Source organism: Rhipicephalus sanguineus, unplaced genomic scaffold (genome assembly GCF_013339695.2).
Source record: "Rhipicephalus sanguineus isolate Rsan-2018 unplaced genomic scaffold, BIME_Rsan_1.4 Seq2874, whole genome shotgun sequence".
Classification (NCBI taxonomy): Eukaryota; Metazoa; Arthropoda; class Arachnida; order Ixodida; family Ixodidae; genus Rhipicephalus; species Rhipicephalus sanguineus.
In genome coordinates, this window is record NW_023614945.1 from 18,537 (window position 1) to 36,115 (window position 17,579).

Below are 17,579 nucleotides of genomic sequence, written 5' to 3' on the forward strand. Positions count from 1 at the left end.
GCGGCGCGGCCGCTTCGTTCGTTCCACTGCCCCCTTCTAGTACACTGTACCAGTATCGACAACTGAGCTTTGGCTTCGGATTGTCTGCGACTATGAAGTAACTCAAGCCAGTTGCGAAAGCAGGGCAGTCTGATCGCCATCGCTATCAAGCAATGGCGGCCCCCATGCTCAGTCAACAGCGGCGGTTTCTGGTGGTTCCAACACGCGATTCAGACTTTGAATTCGTATTTTTATGTTCTAAAATGCATCAAAATGTCCGAGATTGTGTTTATTGCACGGTAAATTAAATTTTTGAGCCCGGAATGGCATCGTCAAATTTCGTTGAAGCGGAACAGCAGCAGAAAAAGTGTTCGTTGTGGCGAGCATATTTATGCATTGACTCCTATGGATTGTTGATGGGGAACCGAGAATTTTTCGTTGTACCGGAAATTTCGCTGAAGCGGAGCTCATTGTAGCGGAGTTCGACTGTACCTCACATGTGGCACACTTAAACCCGTCATACTTAAAACAAGGTGCACGTTTGCTGATGCAAGTAATCGTCAAATTTTGCTTCATCATGCTTTAAAACCGAACTTCCATAAATAGACCTGAAGAAACTTTCTAAGCTTTCTTAAGATACGTTCAGCCCAAGAATGTTGCTTAAAGAGGCACTAAAGAGAAAAATTTTTCTCGCGTTAGTAAATTACTCTTTCACAATATCAAAAACACCATGCTTGCTGTGAGAAGACCCATGGTTAGCGAGAAAATGCGCAAGAAGAAAACACTGGTGGCGACACCGCACTGAAATTCCCGCACCAGTTGTAACGACGTCATTTTAACGGCGTCTGCTTGGGCCTATGAAGTTCCTAATCAATGAAAATAAAGTACATTGTCTTTTGAGGGAGTCAGAGACTTAAAATACCAATTCAGGAAATTTCGTTGTGCCAGTGTGGTCCCAACACAAAAAAACTTCAACGAATGAGTGACGTCACCATTGGAGATTTCTGCAGGCAATTTCTGACATTGATTTTCCATCCATTAAAGGGCCCCTAAACCACTTCATATATATTTTTTTTAACATTTCAAGTAAACACGTGCATTGAGTTGAGAATGCAACCACGATCAATACCAAACGCAGAAGCGCTACGAGCCACGGGCGCCCCAAAAATATCAAGAAACAATCCCTTCACTCCGTGTCCGCTCGCAGGCACACGCGCTTGCTCTTCCTCCATGCACAGCGAGGAGAACACTCAGCCAGGAGAGACGAGCCGACAAGTGGAGGAGGAGCAAAACGAGGGAGGGCGTCTTTTGTAACAAATGCGCGCAGCTCCGCTATTGCACCACGGTTACGAAAAATTATTACGGCTACGTGCTCATTGTACACTCGTGCACAACTGCAACACCACAACTAAATTTCCCCCTCAGGGTGGTTTAGGGGCCCTTTAAGGTTCAAGGTGACTACATAATGATTTCCGCTAAATATTCTTGAATAGACAGTGAGCTTGAAAAAATAAAATCCTAAAAAATCTTTTTTTTTGAAGGTGGTGACCTACCTTAAAGGGGTCATGAACCACTTTTCCAAGTAATGATCTAATGGCCTCAGTATCGGAGTGTACTGCCTCCCGAATCGATTGCCGCAAAAATTTCTCGAATCCGTCAAGAATCAGCGGAGTTACGGGGGTTTGGCGCACGCTCCCAGCGCTTTCTCTCTTTTCTCGTGCCGACGAGCGCACTGGAAGCTAGACAGGGAGGGATGGCATGGGGGAAAGAAGTTACGCCAGCGCGCGTCATGAAACGCGATCGCCCTCCCGCTGTGATTCGCTTGCGCGAGTGCGGCTACCGTGTACTGAGGAGGGCGGCGCCGGCAAGTGGCGGCACCCTGCGGCAAGAAGCGCATCTGATCCGAACGCCGCTCTCGATTTACGTCGGCTATCGGCCAATAAGCATGCTATGTCTCTTGCAACGTACAGCGGACAGACGCCCCGCCCACCGACGAGAGTGAGAACCGGCCTCTGTTTGAAAAGAGGGTGCCTGGGGAAACGGCAACTTCGCGCTCCGCTTGTGGCCATTACGCGGCGCGCACGACTAATATTTGGCAGAGCAGTTCATAGCCGTGTCAGCTTTCCGCAGGATGTGTTTTTTCAATCAGCCCAAGGGGTGCTTCATGACCCCTTTAATGAACCATGGTGGCAAAATGAGCAACAGATTTTTCAAAGTAATTTACCAGTCTAATTTATTGTTTAATTTCAGTGTCCCTTTAGGCAGACATGAATCTTACGGTTACTGTGCTCGGTGACTGGTTCAATTCTGGCTTAGAATTAGATGCCCTTTAAAGAACCCCAAAAGGACGAAATTTCTGGAGGCCTCCATATCTTACTGTAGGTACCTTGCTTCAGCACTGGCTAACACCCCGAAACTCACGCATGCTCTTCCTGAATAGATGCCAGCCTCTCTTGGAGTTCAAAAATTTCGGCGTCTCGTTTCCTCAGCAGTAGCTCCAGCTCGGTTATCTGCGAAGCAAGAAATAATGCTTTGACCCCACCAAGATTGCTGTCATAACCGACAACTAAGGGCAAACCAGATGTTTAGAACCTCATTTCTGGACCAGCTGTAGAGTATGCACCGCATATACATGTGCAACTCGCACTCTTTTTCGATATTAGTGCTTCATGCCAGGTTCCATTAATTTATGATGTCATTTCTGTCACGGAAATGGCGTCTGTAAAAACACACTATAGTCAGGCACAACTTTAGAAGGCAGTGGCATTTTCTCCTCAAAGGCGGATGCACACGAGCCTCCACCAATAGGTGCGCACTTCAGGTGACGTCATGAGCTGAACGGCCGGTGACCCTGCCAACGGAGAACGGAGAGCGTTTAGTCGCGGAGGCAATTGGCTGCTGCGCTTCGGTCATCTGGACGGGGCCTCTCCTGTCTTCTAAAGTTGTACCCAACTATAGTTTTCTAGCACCCGTGCAAGATGTCCCAATTCACTTCGAGTCCCTTGACCCACTTCCAGCTTCACTCCATTACAGCCTGCTGAAGAACACCTCTTAGACATGTTCTGCAGAAACGACGGCCGACATTGTGGACACCACACCCCGTTACAGAAAGAGTAGAGGCGAAATTCCAAAAGTGTGCATTGGCTATGCTGCCACACAAGACACCAGCAAACTTATGCGCAGGTACTTCTTTATGTCTGATAAAGTAATAAGAATTCTATGAAGACTTTTTCCAAAAATAACTCGAACGTAAAGGATAAACCCTTTCTCTACAGTGAAAAAAGAAAATTGTACCACATTTAGCGGAATTTTTTTTTAGCTCAATTTGTATAGCTTTTTTTTCAGAATAAAACGTACATACCAGTATTTCAATTCAATGGGGTTCCTTTATTTCACTAATTGCATAAAAAAATAGCTCAGAGATGGTTTCACCGCATGGCAATACAATGAAAGATGGCAATAAAATGAAAGCCAAGACAAATGGGCCAACATGGACAAGTGTGGCCACGTAGTGTCAAGAAACAACTATGACAAGTATAGTCACCATTGGTTCCATGTGGGACCAAATTTTGTTGACGAGTGGGTGATTCCACGTAAGATCGAACAAACGATGGCTGGTCGACCTCTCAAATTTATTTCAAAATTTTATATATTATTGCCTGATGAGTGGAAAGAAGAGATCCGCAATTTGTTTTGCCGCCAAAAATTTTTTCGAACCACAGGAAATCAATAATGACGAAGAGGTGGAGTGGAGCGCTCATCCGCTCTGCTGTTTTGGCCAAATTTCGTTATGAATTGCACAAAATATATTAAAGTTAGGTAGCTGAAATTTATTTACCTAAATACATGCATGTTTTTGCTTCTGCTCAGGTGTTTTTAGTTTTTATGTGTAGTGTAGATGTTTTTATAAAAAACCTCAAATATGGCCCAATCGGCAAAATTTTCTTTACTTTGAAGGTCTTTATCTCAAAAAAGCCTTGTAGCAGAGGTACGAAAATTCCGCATTACGTTCTTCGCATGCGTATCTACCAAACTGCCAAATCTTGTATTTATATAACTTTTCAGCAAAGAGATATGATCGGGCTAATTTCAAGAAAACACCGAACAATGAAAACTTCTGACGACAATTAAAAAAAAACCCCACTTTTTAAATTTCTTAAACTTTGTCCACTTATTCTCATCCACATCAGCTTTCACAATCATTAAAAACATGTTGCATAATGTTGTTGCACTAATAGTTACGGCCCCTCCAATGAGACCCTTAGGCAAGGATGGGCAATTCCGACTTCTTGCCCAGCAAGTGTATAAAATGCAGGCAGGATTGAATTTCTTTTTATTAAAAGGTCAGCAGGTACCTAAAAAGGTGTCGCCGGCACTGAAGACGTTAATTTTGAAATTATTTGGTCACTGCAGCGGCCACGAGCGCGGAGCTACCGAGTAGGCGCGCGCGCACCCGAGATGCTCGTTGTAAGAGACGGCGCAGTGAGAGCTCGTTCTCGCGTCCTCAGACCGATTGAGTTCGAAACAGCAACACCTCTCGGGTGACTTGAACGCACGTGCACTGGAGCTTCGCTATTATATCCGCCCTCTGTTCGCATCTCAGCTAGGCGCTGATAACACGGCGGAGATGGAAGCAAGATGAAAACTCTATAAGGGAGCTATGAGCGCTCGCTTCACGCACGCTGCTGCCACAGAAACTGCGCTGCGCCAGTTGCGATCAGTGGAAAGCATGAACGTGGCGCTCCAGTGGCAAAGCAAAATATGGATTGTCAAAGGAAAGAAAAGCAAAACTATCGGTAACCGGATGCGCTTGTCTATATTAGATGTCGGCAGCAGACGGCGTGAACTGGCCGCGCGTTCGGTGCGCTGTTCACACTTCATTCGGCGCGGATAGTTCTTGTGCTTTGCTCTTACTCTACTCCTTCAGTGCGTCTCATGATGAGAAAGTATAGCTCTGAATGAGTCTATTGTGGAGACTACCTTTCGAAGCACAAGAAGCTTAAAGGAGTACTGACACGAATTTTAAAAAATTTCGGATTGTTGCTCTAAATAAAAATACTGGTGTCGAGAAACGTAAAACGACTATTGTGGTGCCTGGGAATGCATCCTATATATTTTAATTAGCGCCACCTTAAAAAGACACTCTCGGTTTCGATATCGAGAAGGTGGCTTCTGTGTCGTTTCATAGCAGTGTGACGTCACGGAGATACAGAGTATTCGCGACGTACTAGCGGGAAATCCGTCATCTGCTCGAGGTGCAATAGACAACGATGAGTGAATTGTCGTCCAGTGACCCTGACAGTGATTTCTACGATTTAGGCTGCATGCAGGAAGCAGAACTCGCGAACTCGGAAGAACTGTCTTGACTTGTCGGGATAATGTCCTTGCAGTGTGCCTGGCTTGCAAATGCTCAGCGACGAAAACTTCAAAGTCAAATTAAAATATTTTATACGTGTTCTCCGACTCCAGTGTGTGGACAGCGTGGACACTGCATACCAACGAAGCAAAAAATGTCCCTTTTGCGATGTCTCAAAATCGTGTCAGTACTCCTTTAATTATTGCAAAGAAGCCAAAATTTCGCAGAGTTACTGACCTAGACATAAATGCTTTGAAGGAACGTTTAACGCCCGAAAGATCAGTGACTGTCAGTGAGACGGACTACTTGTGCTACGCGTGCTTTTGCTACCACTGCAATGAAAGATCTTCACGGAACGCACAGTTTAACGATGACATTCTTATGCCCCCTGAAAAAGAAATCGACGCAATTAACCAGATCACTGTGACTACCGGTGCACGTGCGTTCAAGTCACCCGAGAGGTGTTGCTGTTTCGAACTCAATCGGTCTGAGGACGCGAGAACGAGCTCTCACTGCGCCGTCTCTTACAACGAGCATCTCGGGTGCGCGCGCGCCTACTCGGTAGCTCCGCACTCGTGGCCGCTGCAGTGACCAAATAATTTCAAAATTAACGTCTTCAGTGCCGGCGACACCTTTTTAGGTACCTGCTGACCTTTTAATAAAAAGAAATTCAATCCTGTCTGCATTTTATACACTTGCTGGGCAAGAAGTCAGAATTGCCCATCCTTGCCTAAGGGTCTCATTGGAGGGGCCGTAACTATTAGTGCAACAACATTATGCAACATGTTTTTAATGATTGTGAAAGCTGATGTGGAGGAGAATAAGTGGACAAAGTTTAAGAAATTTAAAAAATGGGTTTTTTTTTTAATTGTCGTCAGAAGTTTTCATTGTTCGGTGTTTTCTTGAACTTAGCCGGATCATACCTCTTTACTGATAAGTTATATAAATACAAGATTTGGCAGTTTGGTAGATAAGCATGCGAAGAACGTAATGCGGAATTTTCGTACCTCTGCTACAAGGCTTTTTTGAGATAAAGACCTTGAAAGTAAAGAAAATTTTGCCGATTGGGCCATTTTTAAGGTTTTTTATAAAAACATTTACACTACACATAAAAACTAAAAATACCTGAGCAGAAGCAAAGACATGCATGTATTTAGGTAAATAAATTTCAGCTACCTAACTTTAATATATTTTGTGCAATTCATAACGAAAGTTGGCCAAAACAGCAGAGCAGATGAGCGCTCCACTCCACCTCTTCGTCATTATTGATTTCCTGTGGTTCGAAAAAATTTTTGGCGGCAAAACAAATTGCGGATATCTTCTTTCCACTCATCAGGCAATAATATATAAAATTTTGAAATAAATTTGAGAGGTCGACCAGCCATCGTTTGTTCGATCTTACGTGGAATCACCCGAGTATAGTCTTCATTGGTCATTTTGGTACAAAATCTCATGACTATACTCGTCAACAGGAGGGAAAGGGGGTTATTAATGGAAGTTACTGTACTATTATATTCTGTTTATTCTAGGAAGTGAATTACAGAATATTCCCTAAAGGGCATAGCACCCATTCCAGCCCACTTTTAAAGCAAGCTGTGCAAGACCCTTGCCAGCCCAAGTCACGCACCTGGTCAGAGTCCCATCCTTCAGTCTGAGACTCCGCGTCGCATGTCGGCTGTACCACCTGTACGCCTCGTGACTGGCAACGAGGCCGCGAGGGCGTCTGGGTCCAGCTGTCCTTGCAGCCAGGCTTCTTGCTCTTCCCATCGTCTTCGTACTCCTCCTCCACGGCAGACTCGTACGAAGTGCTGCAGGACGAGCCGGTACGTAGGCTTTGGGATCCACTGTCGCTATCCACCGGGGAGTGAAACTGGTACTCGGCATTCTGTGAAGCAGATGATCCAAGCTCTTAGCGCTGCTGCTGTTGCGCAAGTGTGACTGATGGCACATTTACAAAGATTGGAGATTTTATGCCAGACAACCATACCCCATTAGTCAGTTACAACTTCATAGGTGCAAGAGTTGTGCCAGGTGGTTCCCATTGTAAACATATATACTTTTTTCCTGTTAGAGTAAATGCTACGCTGAAGTTCATCGTCCCTACTTAAGATATTATGTTTTCCTGAGCAGCGATGTCAGAATCTTTGCTGAAATTTGGCAGTAAGTTCAAGATTCCCAACCTACCTACCTACCTGAATAAGATGAGAGCAAACAGCGCTAAACACTGGACGGAGAAGAACGACAGACAAGTGCTGAACTCACAACCACTGGTTTATTGCTTGGAAATGTAATATATACGGAAGCACTGCGCAGAAGGACAACAAAATAACAGTAACTGCGCAATGCACAAAGAGGGGTAAGAAGTCATCATAACAGACGTGTCGGCAGAACAGGCTGTCATGTTTGGAAATGCAATATATACGGAAGCACTGTGCATAAGGACAACAAAATCACAGTAACTGCGCAATGCGGAATGAGGGAAGCACTGCGTAATACGGAAGCACTGCGCAATGCTTCCGTATATATTGCATTTCTAAGCAATAAACCAGTGGTTGTTAGTTCAGCGCTTGTGTGTCGTTCTTCTCTGTCCCGTGTTCAGCGCTGTTCGCTCTTGTCTTAATCATGTACCAACTAGCCCAGTAAAGCACACTCCTGCACCTACCTGAAATACGCGAAAGGTGCCTGACATCACGGAAATGAGCAAATGCAATAGGATGGGGCATCAATGCAAATTTTCTCTGCAAGGGACAGTGACAGCAGTAAGCGGAGCTTACATTTTATACTTAAGTTGTAATTAACTATATATTCAGTAGAAGAGTATCGCAAAATCCTGAGCCCCCCCTCAGTAAGTCGAAATTACCAGCAAACTGGAGTGGGGTACTCTCCCAGAACGGCACCAAGATTCAAGATGGCGGCAGCAAATTTTTGCGCTATAAAATAAAAGGTGCATGTGGACTTCCTTCTTGTTTGTGGCACAGCGAATTACAATGACAGCTCAAATGCAATGGCAACGTGGAAGTATGGCATGGAAGCACTTGCAATGAAGCTATAAGCAACAAACAGGTCTTGGAGGCCTTCCTTTTGCCGACTATGTTGTCGTCATAGGTACCGTCTTGGAATACGATGTTGAAGGTCATGCTTTTGCTTGCGGGATCCTGAAAATTGTCAAGAGGGGCTTTCGCTAAGTTAGGGGTGGAACCCTTATACAGTCCAGTGTTGCATGGACACTGCACGATTAGATGGAAGTATGGCATGGAAACACCTCCAATGAGCCAACGCAGCTATAATCAACAAACACAGGTCTTGGAGGCCTTACTTTTTCCGACTATATCGTCATAGGTACAGTCTTGGAACACGTATGTTGGACATGCTTTTGCTTGTGGGATCCTGAAAATTGTCAAGAGGAGCTTGGGCTAAGTTAGGGGTAGAACCTTTATGCAGGCCAGTGTTGCATGGACACTGTGCATGATTAGATTAGACACTGTGCACGAGTAGGTATTAATGAAACAAGATGGACCTGGGCAGGTCACATCATGAGCAGGACATGAGACTGATGGTAAAATAGGGCGTCAGAATGGATATCGAGAGATGGGAAGCGCAGCCGAGAATGGCAGAGGGTTAGGTGGAGCAATGAAATTAAATTTTCAGGCATAAAATGGAATTGTCTCACACAAGACTGGGTTGGTTGGAAATCACCGATTGGAAAAGGGCTTAATCCTGCAGCGGATAGGCTGATGAATTATAGCAACTTAACTGCCCTCCAGTTCACCTCCACAAACAAAGACTCACTAGTGTTGTCGCTGAATGCTCTTTGATGAGACTGACAAGGTGCTGTTGTGGAAGGCCAACAAAAAGCTATGCAAATTCAGTGAACATGTTTTAACGTTTTTGTTTTGATGGTCAGAATCTCAAGCATGCTTTCTTTACAGTATAAAACAGGTGTGAAGACATGGTAACGAGAGAAGCAGACAACTGGAAGGTTGCACTCTAGATTAAAAGCTAAGCACAAACATTTTCACACGCTCACGATGGATCATCCCTACCAGCTAACTACAATTTATTGTCTTTCTATATGTTTTCTGTAGTTTAGAAGATTTGAGTGCAATACTTAAGAATCGATCAGACTGGGTGTGTGCTAGGTCTCTGAATGCATTAGGAAGTAGTACTGCCCATTTTAGTTACTACACTGTAGTTCGTTTAGATATTTTAGATCAACTTGATCCAAATAAAAGCCCAGTGAGAAACTTTTTTTTTTCCAAGTCATTTATGCTGGTTTGTAATTAACTTGAACCCTTCTTTATGCTTGAACACAGTTAACGCACAAAGCAACACTCGATCACGTTACAAGTGACTGGATAATTTTGAGCAGCAACGCTTATTTAACAAAACCGCTACTCTTTGGCCATTTTCAATATTAGGCCCACTGACATGGACAATCAACACGGACACTAAATGTGGCACGAATGCTTTATTCTTTAAATAAAGGCTGCAAAGTACAACTAAAAACACATTGTGGAGGCATGTAATGCTCTCCAGTGAGTAGTGTGGCAAAAAGAGCAAATCCATGACAGAAAACGAGAGACTCACAGCAACACAGCCATAGGGCCCTGTACCAATCCCTTAGCTTGAGGCAGCAAATGATAACTAATCGATCTTTTAGAAGGTTACCTGTAATCTTTCTGTAAAGTGTACTAGTCTGGTACACATGGGAAGCTCCCCTTATAAACAATAATACAGACAACTTCAGGTGCACAGTTAACTGCTAACTGCACCTTGGCACTGACAGCCAGTGCGGAGAGTCCGTTGCAAAGATTGGTCGTGAGGGAGGAGTAGTAGCAGTCGTCATCATCGCCCTCATCGTCCTCATCAGGGTCCACGTAGTAGATGAACGAAAGCAGGTCCTCATCCTTCCGTTTGAATCCTGGGTGCCCATCCAAGAAGTCAGTCAACGTGTCGTACACAGCCAAAACCCGGCGAGCCTGCTCAGGTTCCAGTGCTTTCAGCAGGTCTTCCTCCTGGGATGGGCCATTCTCCAGCAAGACTGCTTGCAGCTGTCTGCAGAAAGCAGCAACAATAGCCAGTATGTGAAGCTATTCTGGTACAGTAAAGAACAGGAAAAGCAGGCAAGTTAGAAACTATACATTATATCAGACAGCTAGTACGCAGAGCATTGGCAGACCCAGAAGGCTCAAAGGGAAGGGGGGGCTTAGCCCCCTTCACACCAAAGCTAATCCCAATCCCACTCCTTGCATGGGTGTTATTTATGGTGCCCGTGTGCACATGGGGTGGTGGAAGGGTTGCTTGCCCTCTGCTCACCCCAAGCTTGCCCGTGGGTATGCGGTCCCCATTGGCGTGATCGACCATGCAGGGGTCTCAAAACTCCCCTCAGCCAGTGGGCTGCAGTCGAAGATTTACTCCCACGAGGACCGAGAAGAGCAAGGGGGGAGGTGAAGAGGGACAGATTATGAGCTGTAGGGGATTTGGCACCACGATTATAACAACATATCTATACCTATCTTTGAACCAATTCTAAAATGAGTGTTTCATGGTTATGTACCCACACATGGTGATCCTGCCAAGGGTACCTCACAAAAAAATGCTTTAGACCAGTCATGCCTGTGCAGCTCATGAACACATACCAAACACTAGCAATGGGTGTTTGCAAGTCACTTGAAAAAGTGACTCATTTGAAAAAGGGGCACACACAAGCCTGTCACACATTGTGTACAATGACTTAGAAAAAAAGTAAATGCGCTGTACAGGTGAAAGTTTAAAATAGTCACCGCTTCACTAATAACTAGCACAACGCCAATGTGAACGAAGACTACGATATGACAAAGCACACACAAAAAAAAAATACATGGATAAGGCTGACCAGCTCACCTTACGATATCCGTTGCATCATCTTCAGTCAGAGGCTGGGGTTCCGGCGTTTGATCCACTGTTACTTCTTCCACACTGCAAAAAAGTAATGAGGCTTGAGGAAAGATCCCTATGCCTTCTTTAATCACTTTCATGACAGTGCCTATTCCCATCAATAGTACTGTAAACACTTGTGTAAGGGCCAGACTTTTTTCCGCGATTTTGATGGGGTGCAGGCCTTCCACGGAAAAGTTTGAAATTTTTGTTCAATTTTTGATCCATGCATGGGAAAACCTATTTAATCTTGCCATATATACCTAACAACGGGATATCCGGCGTCTAGCTGCGGACACCGTGAGCGGTTGTGCTATAGGCAGTTGTCAAAATGAACGGCGGCACAAAGGACCAATGGCGCCGGCGAGAAAAGCAACATCTCCCAGATAGTACCGCACGGCCAAAGGTCGCAGATAACGCTGCGTGACGAAGCCGCAGGACAACTATTGCCATCTGGTGGCTCCTGCAAAATGTGGCGTATGCGAGACACAATGACACTGCCGTTCACTGGCAAGATTTTTTTTTCAAAATTTGGACTGCCAAGTTGGGGGAGCGGCCCATACAGGAGCGCAGCCCTTAGTGGAGTGTATACGGTATGTTATCTATCAATGAATACAAATTCAACTTCGGCGCTCTCCATACCACGCTTTTGGACAGCTAGCATTATTTAGAAGGTAAAAGTTTTGCTTTTCACTTTCTCTTCTCCATCGCGGGGGGGATTTTTAAAGCTCCTTTGGAGTCAGGGAGGCGAGCGCTCGTGGTTTCACTTATGGCGTTAATGTCGCTCGCAGATGCTCCACGGGCACAGTGAATTTCGACGAATTCCAATAAATCTGAGCTGGCATCTCTGAATGATGGTAGCAGCACACATACGGAAGACGACTTCGACTCATCAGACTTCAGTATGGATGAGAAAAGTGCATCCCGGAACCGCCCCGCCCCGGAACGTCAGCAGGTATCTGCCGGTAAGTTTCACTTTCTCCTCGGGTCGTATTATCACTGTCACATGTTGATGTAAACATATCCAGCGTGTTCCAAAGGTCACAGCTCTTATCTGCAGGGTGTGAACTCCCTTTGGGCGGGACCGCTTGGCGTCGGCCGCACAAACAATGGAGTTCTCTTCGCGAAGACTGCCTGGAGTGGACCTTGGCCTAGTGCACCAGCGTGCCGCACGGCGGTTTCTTCATGTTATTTCTCACCGCCAAAAGTCATGAGAGAGATATGCAAACACACAAATGAGTATGCGTGGATGCATATTTTTTAAGAGCCAACTTGCAGTGAGGGACGGTTCCTGGAGGGAGGTCACTTAAGAGATGCGCATGCTTGTTGGACTTCTGGTGTACACCGAAATCATCAGAGACGCACGCTTGCATTGTTATTGGAGTGAACACATATTTGCAGGCCTTCTTTCACCATCAGTGATGCCACGGAAAAGGTTCAAGGCATTGCTTGCCTACTTGAGTGTCTGATCCAGAGAAGACTACCGTTGCATCCCGCGGGAAGCTTCACCGCGTGCCATCTCTACTGCAACACAAACAATTCATCCGTGCCATTTTTTCAATCGCGTCGGAACCTTTTCATAGATGAGTGAAACCTAAAGTCAGTCTGGTGTTCAGCAGTACATGAAGGACAAAGTCAAATGGGGGTACAAATTATGGATTTTGGCAGATCCTGAAACTGGGTACACTTCAACGTATACACGGGAGGGTCTCCAGCCCCAATCACAAAAAACTGAATACCACAACTGCAAACTATGCTACAAAGAAAGGAAGTTCAGCATAAACAAATGTTTTCTGTGAAACATGTGCAGCCAACCTTTGTTTCACCACGTCAAGAAACTGCCTTCACGTGGTGGCATGACAGGCACTAGTGCTTATTTACATACATACATACAGAAATGTAACTTTTGCACTTACAGAGCTATATTTGCAGTATTATTCTTTAAGGGCCTTGTGTTCAAAGTGTATATTTCAATTTTCTTATGTTTACCTTGTGCAGAGTCACACTTATGTGCTTACAATTTCGTTTTTACATTTTCTGTTAGGTTATTTCTTGGTAATATTCATCATAAATCTGTTTTAAGTTAACAGTGTAGGAAAGACCAATTCTTCCCCTACCATTTCATACCCTATACTTTAGGGTATAAAGTATTTTCTGTGGCGGCAAAAAATATTTCCTGGACTACCCAAAAATAACATTTTGCCATGGCCACAAAAGTTAATGCAATATTTAGTATGAAAAACAATGATTACTTGTGTTAATACATGGATTCTGTTCCAGCATACAGGAACATGCATATTTCGCTCAAAATCTAGGAAATTCTCACGATTTCCATAAAGCTTGTATGTGACTATTTATCTTTCAATGTAACACTTTGCACAGTTACTTGCCTAGCTTCTTTGAAAACAATGAATTTTCTTTTATTTCAGAAAAAAGCCATCTGCTGCAAAGACTGCATTAGCACAAATTTCTACCACCACTTCAAGGCAGCTGCGGAAAGCTGCTGCAGTGAGGTGGTTGCCACACAGGCAGTCTTTGCAGAAAATTTTTCCATGAACGAATGAAAGTTCACTTTCTCTAAAAACTAGTCAAGTAACTGTGTCAACCTTACATCAAAAGATATGGAGGACAAAAATTCAAGATTTCTGTAAAATTTGAGCAATATCAGAGCAGTAGTGTGCACAGAATAATTCTCCCATAATTTTGTGCAAGAATGCACACCCCTGCATAAAAATAAACTATGCTTGCCTCATATGTTTTGTTTCATCAAGCTTATTTCTGTCGGGCTTGCTTTAGAAGCTGCGTTCCTCTAAAGCATTATCAGTGCTCCATACAGTGAAATCTCCGTATAACGAACTTCAGGGGACCGCGGAAAAATGTTCGTTATTCTGAAAGGTCGTTATAGTGAAAGCCCAAAAATTTACCATAACAATAGAATTTCAGTAACGCAAACGTCCTACCTTTGCAACGGTACGTCCTTGAACTCGTTTCTCACAACAATGCACACGTGAACGTCAGACAAGGCACGTTTATTTGAAATAGTCCGTGATCATTTTTTGATGGGTGCAGCACAAACTCTGCGTCACGAACGATTCTAGACCGTCCGCATTTTTATCCGCCGCTTCGGTCGCTGTTCCGCTTTTTTCTATGAATATGCGGAGTTTCCTCAAGTAGTCCAACGCATCTGTGGCCGACACGGACTCGTCGCGATCTTCGGGTGCTACCGTGACATCGTCGTCCACGTCATCGCTGCAATCCTTTAAGGCCCAACTGCATGCACGCGAGTTTTGAGCGACGGCCGACAGGATTTGCTGTCGCGGAGGGCCATCCATCGCCGTCGCTTGTCGCAGGGGTGCAATCGCGAAACGATGCTATTTCCGATTCCACACGGCTGGCTGATCGCGCTGATAACGCGAGCGGACCGTCGTTCTGACCACTGGCCAAGCGCGAAAAGCACGAAAGGCATCCCAGGTTTCTGGAAAGCCAGAAAACATCGCTTGTCGCCCGGAAGTGAGCATGACGATATCCAACAACATGGCAGCATCTCTGACCCTTGCTTCGGTTGCAATTTGCTCGTGATGCTTCCAATCGGCGCGTACTTCAAGGAATGCAAGTTATAGACTACCTTCTTTACAGCCCCATCTCACGCGGAGAGCGAGGCAGCGGCCGTATTTTGTCGTTATTTATGATCGACGGTTCGTTTTGATGTTTCGGTGGTAGCTTGCTGCATTGGTGGTAGCTTGCTGCAATGTCAACATCGTCGTCGTGTGAGGTAGCCCTTCTCCCTGCGAAGCAACGATGTGAGGCGCTGCGGCTTTTCTTAAACGTTCTATGACAGCAAGAGGAAAACGTTGTCGAGATGCGCCTCGTGGACTAACCCCAACATAACGCAGTTTGCAAAGTGCGACGTAGTGTAGGCAGCGTACGCTTCCGGGCGCCCCATGGGATCACAGCAGATACTACTGCCGCGGTTAAACATAAGATTGCGAAAAAAGGAAGTCCCGAAACGCTTTTATGGCATCTTTATCTCAAACAAGACATTAATAAATTTGGCATGTTGTCATTCATCTACTCTGTAATTCTTTTTCGTAATTTGCCTGCGTGCGCGCAATAGTTTTCAATCGAGCAGCGCGACGGAGCCCGTTTGTCGCAGCCGCCTTCGCTCGTAAGCCGCGTGCTATGCATGCAATTGGGCCTTTACAAAACCTGATGCGTTGTCGCCCTCCTCAACCATTCCGCAACGAAGGGAAAAAAAAAAAAGTTCTCCGCCCGTGTCTTTCTCCTCCCGTGCCATCTCAGGTTTTAGCGGGAGGGCATCCGCTCTTCACGCTGCGTCGTCTGCTACCTTACAGCTCCGACTGCCATGACCGATACACTGAAATCGAAGAATCCTCGCATTTCGGGATATAAGTTCGTAGTACTGAGGTGTTGTTAAGATTACACGGGAATTAAATAACGGTCGTTATTCTGAAATGTTCGTTATTCTGAAGTTCGTAGTAGTGAAATATTTTTACATTGAAAACTATGAGCAGTCGGCACGGGATTTCTTAAAAGTTCGTTAATTTGAAATGTTCGTTAATGTGGTGTTCGTTGTAACGAGATTTGACTGTATTGCTTGAAGGCATGCGTAGAACAAGCAACAGTATAAACTCACTAATATTTTTAATAGCTAGCATCTCCATTTCAATAGCACTCCTCTAATGATCAGAGTTTTGCCAGTGTACAAACAGGACTACCAGTGTAAGAGGGCCTTGGTGCACGCATTGTTAGCAGGGAGCCAAAGGGAACATTTTAAAGCAAACAGCACTTACTCTACAATTAAAGCAATTTTTTAAGTTTAATAAACTTGGTGCAGGGAGTTCTTATAAACTGAACTCCGATAGAAAAATGTGTAGTTTATTGAACAAGGTCAAAGCAACAATCAACACAAAGTAGAGACATGGAAACAAGACTGGCTTTCCGTGTCCAGTTTCCCGTTTTCGTCGTGTTTCCCCCCGTCTCTTCTTGCGCTTGTTAAGACGTACAAGTTCAGTTACCAACTAGCTAAAATTTATGTTGAATGGTGGAGCAACATCCTAACACTATGGTTGTGAGCATAGACCAGCAGATTAATTTTGGTCACCCTAGGTTCTAAATGTGCACCTAAGCTTAGGTGCGCAAGTTTTCCACTGTGCCATTTAACAAAACGATACTGCTGTAACTGAAATGAATGGCAGTTTTGTGCTCAGAAAACTGCCAGTGCCACTCTCCCATCACACCAGGCGAAGAAAAAAAATAGGTATCACGAAGTGGGAGAATACCTACGACACTGCTAGTTTACCTGAAAACATCCAGCAAATTGACGGCTTGCATGACTCAAAAAAAAAACTATGCAACTTGCATTATGTTATCTGGGACACAGAAGCATACTCACCAAATAGAAGTGGTTCCGTTCTTGCTATCTCCAAGGATGTCGAGTTCATATTCCTTCCTAGAATTCAAAGAACCCCAGACACTTTGAAAATAGCCGTTAGCCTGAGAAAAATATTTTAATTTGCAGTTATCATGGGTACACATTTAAGTATAAAAGAAATAAATAGCAATAGGTGTTTGCAAGTCACTTGCAAAAGTGACGAAAGTAGCAAGGATATGTGTACAAAAGGAACAGAAAACGCAAGGCAACTAAGCTAAATCTAACCTGCTAATTTGCCAACACGTTGCCAAAGAGGCAATGTTTGCATTCACAAGTAATTGAAACTTGTGCAAGTGCAACTGTCGCAATCTAACCACATGCATTTGTTACGCTGGTATATTCGCTTGGGTGATGTGATCAGGATGCAGGAATACCAAATATAAGTGCAGGGAAATTTTTCGAAAAGCGAACATAACTGGACCAATGTAATGGTCACATGTGCTTAAACCTCGTTTATTCAATTTGATCACATACAATTGTGGTCACATCAAAAAACGATGCCTGGGGATGAGCTCTCTCTCTCCAAGTAATGTTTTTCATGTTTGCACAGATTCACAATGCTTACAGACTGTTTGCTGTACAATGAACAAAGAAAAATTCTTCTCTAACAGAATATGCTTTTACCTTTTGACCAATTGTCAAGTGCCGGCTAATATCTCACATTTCACTTATCAACTTCCCCTTGACTGCTATAAATATTTATAGTCGAGAAGTCATTCTACTGTACCCAAATATGCTAGATCGTTTCTGCGGCTTGAATAAAGAATTCACACATGTATACTTCGTCAAACTGGTGCCTATAGCACACTCCGTACCCAGCCCAAGGACACTGCAGAGTAATAACCTATATCTAACAAAACCTGCTCATTTTGCAAC

General features: G+C 44.5%; 1 protein-coding gene across 1 annotated transcript; it reads right to left on the bottom strand.

The window, feature by feature from the left end:
* Positions 1 to 2,400: 2,400 nt before the first annotated feature.
* LOC119376939 (uncharacterized) lies at positions 2,401 to 16,721 on the bottom strand (the record flags this gene model as incomplete). The annotated part of the gene is given in 5 exon segments (XM_037646599.2): positions 2,401 to 2,489; positions 6,963 to 7,220; positions 10,108 to 10,390; positions 11,219 to 11,293; positions 16,665 to 16,721. Coding segments are annotated over 5 exon segments (762 nt in total), but the record flags the coding sequence as incomplete, so codon positions are not given.
* Positions 16,722 to 17,579: the final 858 nt, after the last annotated feature.